The sequence below is a fragment of the Natator depressus genome, chromosome 8 (genome assembly GCF_965152275.1).
Source record: "Natator depressus isolate rNatDep1 chromosome 8, rNatDep2.hap1, whole genome shotgun sequence".
In the NCBI taxonomy this organism is placed as follows: domain Eukaryota; kingdom Metazoa; phylum Chordata; order Testudines; family Cheloniidae; genus Natator; species Natator depressus.
In genome coordinates this window covers 101465185-101481808 of record NC_134241.1, presented here as the reverse complement: position 1 = coordinate 101481808, position 16624 = coordinate 101465185, and the positions used below count along the sequence as shown (strand labels likewise).

Sequence of the window (16624 nt, the reverse complement as noted above, 5' to 3'; positions counted from 1 at the left end):
GCAATGGGGATCTCTTTATTGGCCAAAAATAAGAAGGGCCAGTGCATTGGCTTTGTTTAGCCTTTTATTTTCTAGTCACGAGGGTGAGTGGGTTCAGGGTAGTTTGTGTTCCAAGCACAAAATGAAAGATTGAGCCAGAGCTGTTCCTGGAATGCTGCAGTAACTGCAAGATTCCAGCAGACATTACTAACCATTCAACAGTAGCTTAAAGTCCTCAGAGTCCTGCTGTAAGGTGAGTAAGAATGTTGTTTTAAATGTGTCCTGTTCAGTGGGCTAGAATCAGGTGAGATGCTCCTCCCTCCCCCGTCTTTATTCCTTTAGTTTATAGCCTCACTGTTGCTGAGTTTGTTTCCTTAACTGAGATGCACCATGAAAGGGACGTGATCAATTCTCCCTTGCGTGGGGGCGAGGGGTGGAAGGGCCTCTACTTTCTTAGTACACGTTTCTTATCCCAGCCGTGCCTGCTTCTGCACCATGCTTTGCGCACAGTGTGAACAGCAATGCCAACGAGATGGGGAGCACTGTTCTGTACAACTTTATTTCAAGCTATCGCTCACGATTTTACAGCAGTTCCTGGGCGTTCATTACATCACGCTAATGTAGTCAGCAAAGGCCTGTGAAGAGTCCCAGGTGTTGCTGACCACGCTGCACACAGCTCTGAGCCGCCGAAGCGCCTCTTGCGCTGTTGCAGCATCTTGGTCCAGCCAGTTCTGAAAGAGGCGGAGGTGGGTAAACGTGATCTGCCCGCCTCGCTGCAGGATGTGGCTCTCCAGCTTCTTTGCAAACTCCAGGAGCCCGTCCGGCTTGATGCAATTTGAGCTTTAAGGGGGTAAAACAAAGAGTAAAATACAGTTAAGATCTTAGGTGCCTACAAGTTAAAATTCATTTGAGGAGGAAGAGTGTACTTATTCTCAAGCATCACAGTAATAATGGCAGGCAGTAGATACTAACAGCTTGATTGTATCCGATGGAGACCGGTCATGCATAAGAGCTGGTTATACTCTGCCTCTATAAAGGGTGGAGCTGTTCTGTCCATTCTCCCACCAGCTAACAAGCATGGTGTTTTTGTCATTTAAACTCATTCCTAGCCATTTAAAACTGGGGCTTAGATGCTCCACAATGAAAGATGTTTGTATTTCTTTTTCTTCCCTTATGGTGTATGCAGGGATACCTACCTTTTGAGAATGCTCAAATCCTGGGTAGCGGCAGCAAGGTGTTCCCTAAAACATAGTCTTAGTTGATGTGGTATCAGCTCAGCTAGTGAACAGAACGAGGCTCAGGATTTACCCTGCTGTCTGGAGCACTGAAGTTTGTTTAAAAAGGGACGTGACGGGAGAGTACTATGGTTGAGGCCGCAGCATACCTGACGTCCAACTGGCAGATGGAAGAGGATGAATCTTCAGAGAAAATGTCAGCCAAGGCAACCAACCTGTGATTCCCTAATGATGGGAAAACAAATGACGTGAAACCGCAATCACTGAAAGCGTCAAAGGAAGGAGGGAGGCGCAGCACCAAGGGACTTAAGCAGCTTCAGCAGTGGCCCATTAGTACTAGAAACCGGGCTGCAATCAAACACCACCAAACAGCAAAGTGTGAAAGTCACTATGAAAATTGGGCTTCACACTGGGGGCCTACCAGTGAGAGAGAGGTTTGATTGGTCCATTACAGGTCCATTGAGCCATTCAATTCCTCATCCTCACTACACATTTAACTGTTACCTGAACATTACTAAAGCAAAAAGGTCCTGTCGGAAATCATTAAAGAAACCTGTAACTTTAGAAAGCTGTAAGTTGCATCGAGTAAGCCGATACAGTTGCTTTAAGAGGCAGAGTGTCTGCATAGTACACCTGGCTATAGCTAGTGCTATCAGCTTTATTTCTAGCTATTCTAGAATCAGGGCCTTAATCTTCTACATCTGGAATCCCACCTCTGTCAGTGGCCAAAACCTAGCGCTTCACAGAAAGGGGAAAAAAATCCCATCATGCACCTGGATAATTGTGCAATGCAGCACATGGCTGAAATGCCCTATATACCTCTATGAAAAAATATTCATTCCACAAATAAACACACAACAGCTGTTAAACAGTGGTAACTCATTGGTAGAAGTTGGTCAGCAATGGCTCTGACTACTCTCCTGATAGTTAGCTGTCAGGGAGCTAGTGTAAGGGGATGCCCACATAGTTGCATTGACAGTACATACCAAGTCTGTTTCCAGGCAATTTGAGGCTCTTCAGAGTTGAATTTCTCTTCACTATTTTGATTATGTTGGATAGAAACTCAGTGGTGCAGCTTTCAAACAGCCGACAAAAGGAAAATGTAATTTCTACCAAAAAATTATACACAGTGATAGATGTATCTTTGGCCTCTCTCACCACAGTCAGTAAATTATTTATTTACATATTGCAGATCGCTTTGGGGGACCTGTTTAAGGTGCAAGAACTGAAACCATCCTTGCTAGGTACCTAGTTACAACATGCTTAAAATGAATAGTGTAGGCAGGATCCTCAATGGTGTTGTTACCTGGGTAAAACCCTGATCATATCCCTCAGTTATGTGACCTGATTATAAGGTTATAGCACCATGCATGTTATGTCTAACAGCCACGACCGTAACTCCGTTTTGCACTGCAGACTGGCTTCAGAGCTTTACCGCTCCTTAGTCACAACCCAGGTATGTTTTCATCCCCCCTGCCCGCCACCCCCAAAAGTCACACATCCCATCTCCTTCCCATTCCTGAGAGAATGAAACTCTCGGACAAATCCTGTACTCCCTAGGATCACACATTGACTCCAACCTCAGCCCCACCAGCAGTCTGTGGTGCAGCCCCTGTGGGTGGGCGGGCGTTTGCTGTACCTTGAAGGACAGGGTCCTGCAGCAGGAGGAGAACTTCCTTCTGGTAGTCAGCAAGGTTCACATCATGGAAGCTCAGTCTCTTCAGGCCTGGATTACACTCTGCAAGATGGACAAAACCTTACTGGTCAGGTATCGTGTGCTTGTGTGTCAAAAGAAATGTGCTATCTGCTAATGAAATCCCAACCACGCAGCTCGCTGTCCTGGATAAACAACAGCTCACCATTCACAGTACTTAAACTTACAAATTTAGGGCCAAATTCTGCCTTCAGATTTCTGCAATACAGTAACTCCCAACTCCCCACGGTAATTTTCACTAAAACAAAAATGGGAAGAAAATCCCTGCTGCCTTTTCCATTTTTCTGTGTTCGTGAATTGTGCCAAGTGTGTGCATTGTAGAGACAAGAGTAAAAGTTTCAAAAGCACTTAGGTGCCTAATTCACTTTTGAAAATGAGACTTAAGTATGTTAGGCACTTTTGAAAATTTTACCTAGCACGTACAGTCCAAAGCAACAGAAAAGCAAATGGTTAGGGCTCTAGAAAGGCTCTGCTGAGACAGCTATGCCAGTATAGCTAGGCTGGTGGAGCCCCCTACTGGAGATACAATTTATACCAGCATAAGAAGATCTATAGATAAACCACCTCAGGCATAGCTGTGTCTACACAGGGTTTTGCCAGCATTGCTATTTCAGTCAGGGGTGTGGAATTTTTCACACACCTGAGCGAGACAGCTATGCCCACAAAACTGTGTAATGCAGACCTGTCCCCCTAGACAAAACAGGTGGCAGAGGAACAGGGAGGCCCCTAGACAAGCTGCTCAAGGAGACCATGATAGGTTTTGTCCAAGAAGCTCACTGCACAGTTTTATTGTGTTACCTTTGAGTGCCTGCAGAAGGAGCCCAAACTCCAAGGGACAGGAAATTGAAGCACTGTCCAGGGACAACTGCTGGAGAGACCTTGAGGCTTTCAACACAGGCAAAAGGAGACTGGTCTGCAGAGGTTCTCTGGGGAATCGGATCTCTAACTGTTCCAGGCAGCTCTCTAAAGGGAGGGGGGAAACGATGTTTGTTGGCAAATGCTTTCTCTCAAAAATGTTTGATAAATGCATTTGGTTCCCAGAGGAACTAAGTCATCCACTGTACCCATCACCAGTGTCTGGGTGCATGGAAGAGTAATGAATATATAGACTTGGGGTAAAATTTTCCTGTGTGACTTAGGCACCTCAGTCTCATTGATTTTCAGTAGGACTTATGCTCCTAAACACCTAAGTCACATTTGAAAATTTTACCCCCTTATCCACAAATAGCTGAATCAGCCTTTCATTCCAGGACACAGTTCTTCACAGATCCCATTCAAAGCCAAAAGCCTGTGGCTTGGTCTACACTTAAGTTATACCAGCATAGCTGTGTTGGTCAGGGGTATGAAAAAACCACACCCTTGACCGACAGTTACACTGACCAAACCCCCAGCATAGACGCAGCTGTGCTGACATAAGAGTGCTTAGCTGACATCATTCAGGGAGGTGATATTCCTACACTGACAGAAGAACTACTTCTATCAGCAAAGGCTGTGTCTACACTAGGGGGCTACGGCAGCAGAGGCTGTACAGTGTAGACATAACGCCCTGAAGACGAACAAATCTGTTGAAAGAAGGGATGAAGTGGGTTCCAGAATCTGCAGTCCCTGACCTGCTACAGCACTCAGACATGGAAATCCCGGGGCTTAGCAATAGCCTTGCACTTGATCTCAGCTATCATGATGGTGAACAGAGTTTTTTTTCTGACTGACACCAGCCAACCTATACAAGGCCTTATATATCATAGTCAATACCATGAATTGCACACACAAGTGAACAGGAAGCCAGAACAGCACAGCAGATCTGGACCACACAGGTAAGCAAGCCAACAGCCACTTTCTGCACTGACCATAGGTTCTGCCTGGCCTTGTTAGGTGCTGATGTGTTTGGTATTTTACATGACACAATTAAAGACATTCTGTCCAGGAGCCCTCAAAAGTTGTGCCACGTCAGAGCATACAACAGACTGGAGGTCACAATCGATCTGCAGGTGGAAAATTGTGGCAAGGTCTGACTCTCAAAGGAATGGTCACAATCACCTAGCTAAGTGCAAACTGGGCCAGGACTTAAGCATCTTACCCTGTGTGCAAAGGCGGTTGAACTTACTGCTTTAAACAAACAGCAAGATCTCATTTACTAGTCAGCGTCTATAGTCTACCTGGAATTTCTGCCTCCGAGCTCGAATGCCCTTCTGGCCTGTTCCCCTCCAGCTGGTTTTTGAGATCAAAGCTGACCGAGAGCGTGTGAAGGCGGGGGAAGGCAGTCAGGATGGACCGAACAAGCTCCACCGAGGGGATGTATGAGAACACGTCACTCACACGCACCACATGGAGGCTGCAGTCTCTGCGGTGAGAGAGGGCCCGGAGCCCAGACAGGATGCAGAAGATATTAGCGCCCAGGCCTGAAACCAACATTTCAATAGCAAGCAAGATGGGTGTTACATACACAGAGAGAGCAAATAATTCAGCAAGGCTGGAACAAAGACACAGCCTGTATCACCTGCACCTTTCTAACAGATCCCAGTGTTGGACTGTGGACCGGTTTCCCCAGGGAAGAGGTAGAAGCCATCACTTTAGCAATTTAAAACTGGACAATGCACTAGACAAATTATAGGGAACAATCCTGCACTTCAGGGATGGATTAGATGGCCTCTGATTAGTAAAATATGTGATTAACTCTAGGCAATGTCTTAAGAACTCCAGAGTCTTCCACACATATTGACAACGTCAGATATAAAAGATTGACTAGGTCACTTTGTCCATTTCCACTAGCCAGTGCAGAACTCTTATCAGCAGAGCTTTATTCAGCCCAGTGCAATGTTCCGAGCTTCCCACAATTCCTTCTGGGAACTATTCTATAATCTAAGACTCTTATCCTGTAACCTGCCCCCACAGAACTCCACTGATTTCAGTAGAGCTCAGCCTGGGTGCAGGAATCTGCCTGCATGCAAAAGTCTGGAGGATCAGGGTCTATCAGACTTCACCATTAGGAAGTTATCCTTTTGCTCTGTTTCACTCCCACTACTCCTAGTTAGACTCATTTGTCCCTTTAATCTGATGGGTTTACATCCCAGTTCCTTCTCCAAAGTAAAGTTACCATAAATGTACATAGGAACAAAAAATGTTACAGGATGTTTTTACTCTGCAGTGAAGAATCCCCTCTGGACCCCATTAAAATATTAAACCCTTTTATTATTAATTATGGATAATATAGTAGTGTCTAAGGGCCAGCCAAGAATAGGGCCCCACTGTGCTGTACACAGTAGAAGGTCTCTGTCCTTTTCTTCCTTTCCCTTCTCTCACTGCTTGTATCATCTTCATTATACTCTACTTGCATATAGCACGTTTTCCTCTAACACAGACACACCCCTCTCATATTTTAAGCCCGGTTGCTGCTGATCAGCTTTCCCTTGCTTTTTTCCCTACTTAAAGAAAGCCTTGCATGGTTTGAAGCGTCCTTGCTACCTATATTTTCAGGGTGAGCTTAAGAGTGCCCAATGATGTCTGTTCCACCCAACCAAAATTTCAATGCAGATCTTAGAAGTTTTTAGAATTTGGCTTCAGTCAGAAACCAGATTGTCAAACACGCCTGAAATTAAAAGCTGTTATTACTACTAACCATTGTAAGACAGAACCAGCTTTTCTAAAGATGCCCAAGAGCTCAGCAGGTTCCCCAAAGCTCGACAGGTGTCCCCAGTCAGAGGGATGGAGAACAATTCCAGCGTGGATACGCTTCGGAAGCGGCATGCCGCTTTCAGAGGAAGGATTCCGACAGATCCTCCTTCCGTGCAGCCAACACCCTCAAAGCTAGGAGTGTCTGCTGGGGAAGGGGCCCAGCCATCAATGCTTTCCCCCTCCTGGGCATTGCTTTCATAGAGCGACTCTGCCGTCTCCTCCTCCTCCCTAGCAACAGCGAAGACAAAATCATAAAGATCTTCCGAGTCTGCACGAGCTCTGCGGTTTCTCCTGGTGCAGCGGCGCTTCCTCCCCACTGCAGTCTTAAACCGTCTATAGGGCTTTCGGAAAGCGGGGCCAACCGAAGATCTTTTTGGTAGGGAAGGAGAAGACTCTCCTTTAATGTTGTAATACTCAGGGGGCACCTTGCAGCTTATATCTTGACATGCTAGGTTTTGCAAAGGATGGCTCCTCAATCCACAGAGCACTGGAGTTTTAACAGTGCCACTACTGCTCCTGGACAGTTCTATAGAAGCTTGAGAGTCAGGATCAGCTTCTTGAAGCACTTTGGCTGAAGCAGTTTGGGCCTTCTTGCTTCTTGACTCACTATCACTCCACTGGACAGTCTCTGATTGTTCAGCAGATCCACAGCACAGCTGATTTGACTCTAGCAGGGCCTCATCCTCTTGAGTTAGCAGGCCTTGGGCATCCGACTCCTCTCTGCAAAGACTGCAAGGGCTGCCCTGGTGCACAAGTGTCTTACCTGGGTGCCAAAACCCAGCACTCATACTCAGAATGAGGACCAAAAGTACTTTATCGGGAACTGGCCAGGAACACATGGATACCTGGCTGACAGCTCCATGGTGGATCAGATGATGAAGCAGCAAACTTAGTGAATGTCTAATGGACAGATCTGAGGTCAGCAGATGACGGAACTTCAAGGTTCTCAGTGAGCCAGCCAGGTTTTCTAGCACTCTTTGGTTGGGCTCAGCAGTGAGCTCTGCTACCCCCTGCAGCATGTTACAGATGGTGAGCTGCGTAACATGCCGCGAGCTGTGGAGTAGGGGTGAAAAATGGCGGTCACTCAGGCGCTGATCTGAAGAAACATCCAAAACTCCATGCAGGACATTTGAGAAGAAAGTTTCAAGGAACTTCTTCCTCCAACTTGTTATGTTCTGTAATAAAATCCCAGAATTAATGGATGTTATCCTCATTTAAACAAAGACACACTGGGAAAGAGGGAGTGGAATTTCACCCTAGGATGCTAATTCAGATTCTATCCAGGTCAGTAGTGACCATAAGCTGTTATCATCTGACAAAGCGTTTAGTGGCTTCAGTCAACATCACAGAAACCACCACTGCCACTAGTTTCCCAGTTGTCATCAGTCTCTGTAGAGGTCAAGGATGTGCCATGGAGACTCAAATACCCTCTCATCCCAACAGGCAGTCCCTTCAGGAAAGTTTGGGGGAATATTGGCGGTAAACAAGTTTATACTGCCACAACCTGTGCCGCATGGATTCCATGTTGCAAGGCAACATTTGACACCAGCTAAGGTTCCGATCCTGAGAAGTACTGTAGTCCGACAACTGGCGTTGAAGGTCTTAATTAAAATCAGTGGGAGGGCTCAGTGTATCAGAATCAGGCTTACAGACATATTGTACTCCCTAATCCTTCAGTGTTCTAATTCAACAGTTTATTCCCCATGTGTCTTTACTCCAACACCTGCACAGCAGAGGCTTTACAACTGAGGCATCTGGGGGTAGCACCCACACAGCAACAACAGAGACGGGGCAAGAATTTTAAGGTCAGAAGGGACCTTTATGGTCATCTAGTCTGACCACCGATATAACGCAAGACACAGAACTGCACCAAGTGGCTCCTGCATCAAAAGCCCATTATTTCTAGCTGAGCTAGAGCATCTCTTTAGACAGACATCCAAGATTGATTTACAGACAAAGTGAGGGAGATTCCACCATGTTCCTTAGTAAATTTGTTCCAATGGAGAGTTACACTCGCTGGTAAAAAATTGCACCTTATTTCTACTCTGAACTTGTTCAGCTTCAGCTTCCAGTTGTTTGATCTTGCTACGCCTTTGCTGGATTAAAGAGCACTCTACTATGAGAAATCTTCTCCCCAAGCAGGTACTTATAGACCAGGATCAAATCACCTCTTAACCGTCTCTTTGTTAAACTAAACAGATTGAGCCTCTTTATTTTCTCACTCTAAGGGAAGTTTTCCAGACCTCAAATCATTTTTGTAGTTCTTTTCTGATCACTTTCCAATTTGTCAACAACCTTTTTAAAGTGTGGACATCACAACTGGACACAGTAACACCATATACAGTGGGTACAACACCTCTCTATTTCTACTCAACAGTCCCCATTCTTATATATTCAAGGATTGCATTTGTTCCCTTAGCCACCACATTACAAAGTGAGCACACGTTCAGCTGGCTATCCACCATGGCCCCCAAGTCCCTTGCTGAATTATGCTTTCCAAAATACAGTCCCTCATCCTCTAAGTGTGACCTACATTCTTGGTTCCTAAATGTAGGATCTTCCTGGAGTGTAATAAAATCAGAGTAAAATAAATTTATTTTCATCCCAATTCCATGCACGCTCATTGTGAGGCCCAAAATGTACAGCGCACATGCATACACTCCAGCAGTGGGCTTCATCCTAATATATTAAGCCCACAAAGTGCTATAGCATCCTTCTGGATGAAAAATTATATATAGGTACAAGATAAGGTGTTTTACGGAACATTTTGAGTATCAGGGTGACATCCTAATCCCTGATCCTGTAAATATTTACACGTGTTTAACTTTAGACATGTCAGTAGTCTCACTCAAATCAATGGAATTATTCACATACTCAAAGTGAAAAATATGAATAAGTGTTCGCAAAATTGAGGTGTAAACTTTGTGTCCTTTCTAAATTGGTCCATCAGCAGCTTTCCAACTCACCTCTGACTTGGATGGTCTGATTTTCATCACATCGTTCCAGAGTTTGTGCCATATGGGCTGGGTTGAGAGTCCTGAAATACAAACAATTTTACACCAAATCCTCTATCTCAAAAGATTTACTCAATTTTCCCTTCTCGGGTTTCACAATGATGTTAATTTAAAACAAATAAGATTAGAAACACGAGTCATCAAATACTATTTTTTGGAGAACATTCAGGGCACTAGATTGATACTGATTTAAAAGAAATAAGACATTTTATGTTTGCTAAAAAGGCACTATGTGGTTAAAATAATATTTTAAAAGATATTTAGTACAAAAATAATCTTTTCCCTGTTACCTATTACATATCAGATTGTTATTCTTTTAGTTTTGGTAATCTAATTAATTATTATAAATTAATTAAAACTTTTCTGTACTAATCCTGCCTATGTACTTTTAGTATTCCTCATTTTGGACACTAAATAATAATTTTCATGTTGAATACTTACACAGAAGCAAAAAGCAGCAAAGTTTGGCTTACAAATGTTGCAGGCAGTGTTATTTACAAAACTATTTCCAGTGGAATTTAAACAATCAAATATACTAAGTATTTCTTGTCTTAGGAACTGAAAATGTTATTTTTAGAAAACCAAAGTTTGGGATGAAATTTGACTTGATGGTGTCTTTTAAAAACTATACATTTGGGGATTTTCACTGAATTCTCATCTATTTAAACAGACTGTATGTAACAGATACCATCAGTCCTTTTAAATAATATTATTATTCATCTCATTGTTATTCATCAGCCATGGTCAGCAGTGATCAAAAATCATTATCTTTAATGCTGTTCAGTGCTCTATAAGAAATGTATTTGGCATTCTAAATTCAGTTCCAATTAGGGAAAACGTCCACACCAAAAAACTTCTCATAGCTGACAGTAATTGCTATTCCTTGTTGACAGTTTCAGCAGAGAGGCCCAGAACCAAATGATCAATGGAGACCAAACAACCCTTCAACTTTAGAGAAAACAGTTTTATGAATAAAACTGACCTTTTTTCACAGCAATGTCCTCAATCCTTTCCAGGTAATAGATATTAAGCAAAGGCAGGATGCCCTGGAGTATCTGTCCAGGAAGTGCTTTGGGGTGGGGGAAGAGAACAGATGCAGAATGCTTTATAAGTCTGGGAGGCGGAAAAGGTTTAGAGAGACAACAAAATAAAATGGAGACTGAAGTTCCCACTAGGGTAACACTTTGGTCCATGGATTAATGTTCACCTAAATGTGCATTTTGGCACTTGCACTTAAAGCAGAGACATGAACCCATCATCGCTGTGCCCCATGTCCAAGCTGGTCCAGTCAGGTTCCACAGCGACGCCTTCCTCACAAAGACCCTAGGGATGGGGATGTCCTGGTAACTCTGGGGCACTCAGCGCTCAATGTGCTGCCATCACAGATGTCACATACCTAACTCAGCTCCCACCAGACACGCTGCATTGGAAAAAGCCTGAGACACCCCCCCCCCACTTCACCACCAAACACTTGCGACATCCCCCAAGTTGGGACCCGCCCCCAATACACACATATATACTGGGACTCGCCCCCCCCCCGCAGGCCCCCCACTGCCCAGGACTCAGACGATCCCTCCCCAAACTGCATTAGGACAGACGTGAAACACCCCCCATTGCAGTGGGACAGGCCCGGGACCCGCCCCGCAGGGACAGGCCTGGGACCCCCGCGCCCCCCTTACCCCAAACCTCTCTCTCCAGGGTCCCCATGGCGGAGCTCACCACCACCCCACTCAGCTCGAAGAGGCTGGGGGGGCTCCCAGCAGCGGCCCCTCCCTCCGCCCGGGCCTCCATGGCTGCCGCCGCCCTCACTCAGATGAGCACCCTAGGGACGGGCTCGCCGCACAGAGAGAAACAGCGCCCGGCAGCGCCGCCATCTTGGGAGGGTCACGCGGGCCTGGCTTCCGCTTCCGGGTGAGAGGGGGGGCCCGGAGAGGCGGGGTTTCCGGCGGGTGACCCTGGCGAGTCCTTCTGCGCCTGTGAGGGAGCCCGGAGTGCAGCGGCGATGGGGCTGCGGGACGAGGAGATGCTGGAGGGCCGCAGCGGGGAACCTGAGGTTGAGGTGAGGCGAGGCGAGCCTAGCACGGCCGGGGGCCGCCTCTACCCCACCGCGGCCTGTCCCCTGCCGGCCCGCTCGTCCCGTACCCGCCCTCGGGACCCGGCCCGCGCCACAGCTTCTCTCCCCCCGCCTCCCCTATAGCCGTGTCCCCTGCCGGCCGCCGTACCCTGCCCCCCCCCCCGCCCTCGGGACCCGGCCCGCGCCACAGCTTCTCTCCCCCCGTCTCCCCCATAGCCGTGTCCCCTGCCAGCCGCCGTACCCTGCCGCCCGCCTTCGGGACCTTGCCCGCGCCACAGCTTCTCTCCCCCCGCCTCCCCCATAGCCGTGTCCCCTGCCGGCCGCCGTACCCTGCGCCCCCGCCCTCGGGACCCGGCCCGCGCCACAGCTTCTCTCCCCCCGCCTCCCCCATAGCCGTGTCCCCTGCCGGCCGCCGTACCCTGCCCCCCCCCCCCGCCCTCGGACCCGGCCCGCGCCACAGCTTCTCTCCCCCCGCCTCCCCCATAGCCGTGTCCCCTGCCGGCCGCCGTACCCTGCCCCCCCCCCCGCCCTCGGGACCCGGCCCGCGCCACAGCTTCTCTCCCCCCGTCTCCCCCATAGCCGTGTCCCCTGCCGGCCGCCGTACCCTGCGCCCCCGCCCTCGGGACCCGGCCCGCGCCACAGCTTCTCTCCCCCCGCCTCCCCCATAGCCGTGTCCCCTGCCGGCCGCCGTACCCTGCCCCCCCCCCGCCCTCGGACCCGGCCCGCGCCACAGCTTCTCTCCCCCCGCCTCCCCCATAGCCGTGTCCCCTGCCGGCCGCCGTACCCTGCCCCCCCCCCCCGCCCTCGGGACCCGGCCCGCGCCACAGCTTCTCTCCCCCCGTCTCCCCCATAGCCGTGTCCCCTGCCGGCCGCCGTACCCTGCGCCCCCGCCCTCGGGACCCTGCCCGCGCCACAGCTTCTCTCCCCCCGTCTCCCCCATAGCCGTGTCCCCTGCCAGCCGCCGTACCCTGCGCCCCCGCCCTCGGGACCCTGCCCGCGCCACAGCTTCTCTCCCCTATAGCCGTGTCCCCTGCCGGCCGCCGTACCCTGCCCCCCCGCCCTCGGGACCCTGCCCGCGCCACAGCTTCTCTCCCCCCGCCTCCCCCATAGCCGTGTCCCCTGCCGGCCGCCGTACCCTGCTCTTCCGGGCTGGGCCCCTCACCTGCCGGGAGCCCCGCCAGGCTGGCTGGGCTTGCGCTGCGGAGCCTCCCGCTGCAGGGCCTGCGGAGCCGCTCGGCGCCCAGCTGTTCCCGTGTCCACGCCCCGGGCCATCTCGACTCCTGGGCTGCCTGGGACGGGGCGGGTTCCGGGGGCGCCTAGCAACAAGTCTGGAGCCCTGGCGCTAGGCGCTGTACAGACTCGGACCAACGCGCAGACACACGAAGACAGTAGAGAGCAGGTGGAGACGCTGGGGGAGCACACGGAAGTAACGAGACCGCACTGATCAGCGGGCGCGGGGGGCTCAGCAATTCAGTTTCAACTGCAAGAGTGGGAACGTTTGTACAAAACAAAACTGCTCTCTAATGGGGCAGGGGAGAGCCTTACGCTGGAGACTTAAAGGATCTAGGCAGACAAATTTGCACAGTTTCTTCCTAAAGGAACTGGCTTAAAGATTAAGCTGTTGAGGTGAAAACAGAGTATAAATCAGAAATAAATCATATAACCTGCTGTTTCGTTCAGTGTCTGGAATTAATCAAGCCATATAAAATAAAGCTGAAAGACAAATTCCTAAAGCCTGCATGTGACTTGTGGAAATAGCTTTTATACTCAATAGACTCTTAAGTGTGTATAATGGCATAAACGCTTTCTGTATGGCATAATATAACTGACTTTTATCTGGTATCTCTTTCTTCCAGGAAGAGGAGGAGGAGGCAGAGCTAGTGGTAAGAACTACTGAAGCTTAGAAACCTTTTCCACCAAGGAAAAACTGCAAGACGCATAAATGTTTTGTAGTGGATGTGAACTATGCTTTTTATCTTTGATTAACCAAACTTGTTCTAAACAAGGGGCTGATGAAATTAACACTTGTGGTGTCTCATTTACTGTGCAGTATACAGGGAATAGAATGAACTAATGTCCAAAGACCTGGTTTTCAGTGAACTTGTAGGTGTACACTTGTGTGCAATTTTGTACCGTGGTTACCATGTACTCAAGCATATCTGGTAGTGTGTGCAGAATAAGTGTTTCTTTGTACGTGTGCAAATGTGTGGGGTTTTTATCAGTGCGTTTCTATGTCAGGCCCTGGATATAATGTGTAGTTTATATGTGATATGCTTTCATTTTGAGAGCCATGGAGGCTTCTAGCACCACAAATGGTACGTACTTGTGGTTGTGGTGTTTTTTGCTCATCTCTTTTTTTAGAAGAGGTACAGAGCAGGGGCAATTTCCTCAGCTGAGGACATGCCCCCCCAGCTTGGTTGCACGTGCGTAGTGTTACCTGTTAGCATGCAATGGAATTTGGTTTGGAACTATTGTCTGAACTCTCAAAGTCTATTCTTTGCATAAGATTTGCATCTGACCACGTAGAATAAGTAACTCTACAAACTGTGTTGTTGGACTTTTTGTTCTCTTTGAACTTGACCCTCAGGATCCTTTAACCTCAGTAAGGGAGCACTGTGAGCAGACTGAGAAGTGCGTGAAGGCACGGGAGAAGCTGGAGCTGTGTAATGCGCGAGTGTCTGCAAGGTCCCACACGCAGGAGGAATGTACAGAAGAGCTTTTTGACTTCCTGCATGCTAGGGACCACTGTGTAAGTCCAACAGAGGCTGATACCTAGTCATTTGTGTTGGTTTGCAATCTCTAATGGGACGTGGCTCAATCAGTACCTTATTTCTATAATACCTGGCTGTTACGTCACACTCTTCATCAGTAGATCTCAAATCACTTTACAAAGGACATCAGTATCATTATCCCCATTCTACAGATTTGGAAAACTGAGACTCAGAGGTGAAAGTCATCCAGCAAGCCAGTGGCAGAGCCAGGAATAGAACCAGGTCTCCTACTTCCCAGTTCAGTGTCCTGGCCATCAGCCCAGATTGCATCTATATGGCTGATGATGCTCTAAAACGCTTTATTTGATTGCAGTATAGGGTGAATGAATAAGAACAAGCATCTACTGAATCAATGGTTTCAAACTAGCAGCTGTGTTAGTCTCCATTTGCAAAAAGAAAAGGAGGACTTGTGGCACCTTAGAGACTAACCAATTTATTTGAGCATAAGCTTTCGTGAGCTACAGCTCACTTCATCGGATGCATTCATCGGATCAAGTGAGCTGTAGCTCACGAAAGCTTATGCTCAAATAAATTGGTTAGTCTCTAAGGTGCCACAAGTCCTCCTTTTCTATTTACTGAATCAATGTTGTTTTTAATTTTAAAGAACTCTGAACCTTGATCCTATGAGGTGATTTTTTTTCTCTTAAATACTTATTTGTTCCTGCTTTTTGTGTTTGAAATTCTGACTCATTATAACCATTACATGTATTGCACTATGTGGGATAAGAACACTCAGGGGGAGTGGTTTGGTTTTGGTTTTTTTAGAGGGCCCTGTGCTGATCAGTATGCACTGTAGTACTACTACTAGATACAGCTCCTCTCTGAAGCAGATGGATTAATGTGAAATAATGGAGTTTGTAAGAACACTTGGCTTGAAAAAACAATTTATTAGTGCTAGTTTGTCAGCCTCTAGTAGTTGGTTTGAAGTACACTTTTGTAGCCTTCATAAGCTTGTTTGAAGAAAGACAAAGGTGGGACCATATAGACAATTAGAAAATTATTGGTGGTCAAGGAAGACAAACTTCTCTGTGATCAATCCTCTAATTATGTTACTGCTGCTTTAATGAATCTGAGATACAGAAGATAGGGACGTAAAGATACGGAAGTGAGGGGAGAGAGAGAATGTGATGTCTGTTCAGTTCTCAAGACCTTTGTGTTGAGAGAACCTGTCAGTTACTGAAAACTTTTTTCACCTTGCCTTTTTAGGTGGCTCACAAACTCTTTAAGAATCTGAAGTAAATGTTGGAGCAAGTCCCACCGTCTGCCTCCATCATTCAGCTGGAACACGGTGCAGTTTCTTTTTGGATTCCAAGTGCTGCTTGCTGCCCGTTATTGTGAATGTACAGTATAAGTGAACAGCTTCCTGGCTGTGCTGCGGTGATCCAGGTGCCAACGTGTCATTGCATCTCTGTTCCATGAAAAATGTGCAGCTGTAACAAAACCATCTTCTGTGGTTTTCCATATTAAACATTTTCAAAGTTCCTGTGGAAATGGCTTCATTTTATGACTACTTAATGAAGACTGTTAATTAATATTAATAACTAGACAGTAGGGAGGGGAGGTGTCCTCCCTGTTGCAGGAATTCCCTTATGCATAACCATTACTAGCAGGATGAGGATCAAGGACAAGCACAGATACAACTTTGTGCTTGTTGGAACTGTGAAGAGATTATTTCTGGGCCCCTTTCTTCTGGTATGTGGAGACTAGACAGGACTACTCATAAATCTGCCAGTATCTTATCTTAATCGGCAGGAAGGCACAAAGGTATTTACGCCCTTTCTATAAGGGACGGGTGTGCTACCTCCAGACTATGCTTAAGAAAAGGAGTGGAATCATGTTTGTGCAATACAAAAGGTCCCCATTGTTTTAAACACCTCTCTGACTTTAAGACACCCTCCCTGGTATCTACCCTACAGCTAGAATTACAGTAAGTGTATGCAGACTCAAACCATGTTAGCAATCATGTCAGCTAGGCATATCCAATACATTGATACAGCAGCTTTTTCACAAGAATCATGACTGGAAGGGACCTCGAGAGGTCATCTAGTCCAGTCCCCTGCACTCATGGCAGGACTAAGTATTATCTAGACCACCCCTGACAGGTGTTTGTCTAACCTGCTCTTAAAAAATCTCTAGTCATGGAGACTACACAACCTCCCTAGGCA

At 47.4% G+C, this 16624-nt stretch overlaps 2 protein-coding genes across 3 annotated transcripts; one reads left to right on the top strand and one right to left on the bottom strand.

Annotated features, from left to right (window-relative positions):
- Positions 1–519: 519 nt before the first annotated feature.
- LRRC41 (leucine rich repeat containing 41) lies at positions 520–11544 on the bottom strand. Of its 2 annotated transcripts, none has more exons than XM_074961813.1 (10): positions 11294–11544; positions 10597–10683; positions 9567–9637; positions 6545–7775; positions 5085–5327; positions 3727–3891; positions 2854–2952; positions 2201–2323; positions 1364–1439; positions 520–819 (listed from the first exon to the last, which is right to left on the bottom strand). In XM_074961813.1, the coding sequence occupies exons 1-10, from the start codon at positions 11403–11405 to the stop codon at positions 585–587; spliced, it is 2442 nt and encodes an 813-aa protein (XP_074817914.1). In that variant the 5' UTR covers positions 11406–11544; the 3' UTR covers positions 520–584. The 2 variants fall into 2 exon arrangements, with proteins under 2 accessions (XP_074817914.1, XP_074817915.1); XM_074961814.1 differs by having other exon boundaries at positions 11334–11489.
- On the top strand, positions 11532–15933 carry UQCRH (ubiquinol-cytochrome c reductase hinge protein). The gene is made up of 4 exons (XM_074961817.1): positions 11532–11673; positions 13545–13571; positions 14276–14437; positions 15666–15933. The coding sequence occupies exons 1-4, from the start codon at positions 11617–11619 to the stop codon at positions 15696–15698; spliced, it is 279 nt and encodes a 92-aa protein (XP_074817918.1). The 5' UTR covers positions 11532–11616; the 3' UTR covers positions 15699–15933.
- Positions 15934–16624: the final 691 nt, after the last annotated feature.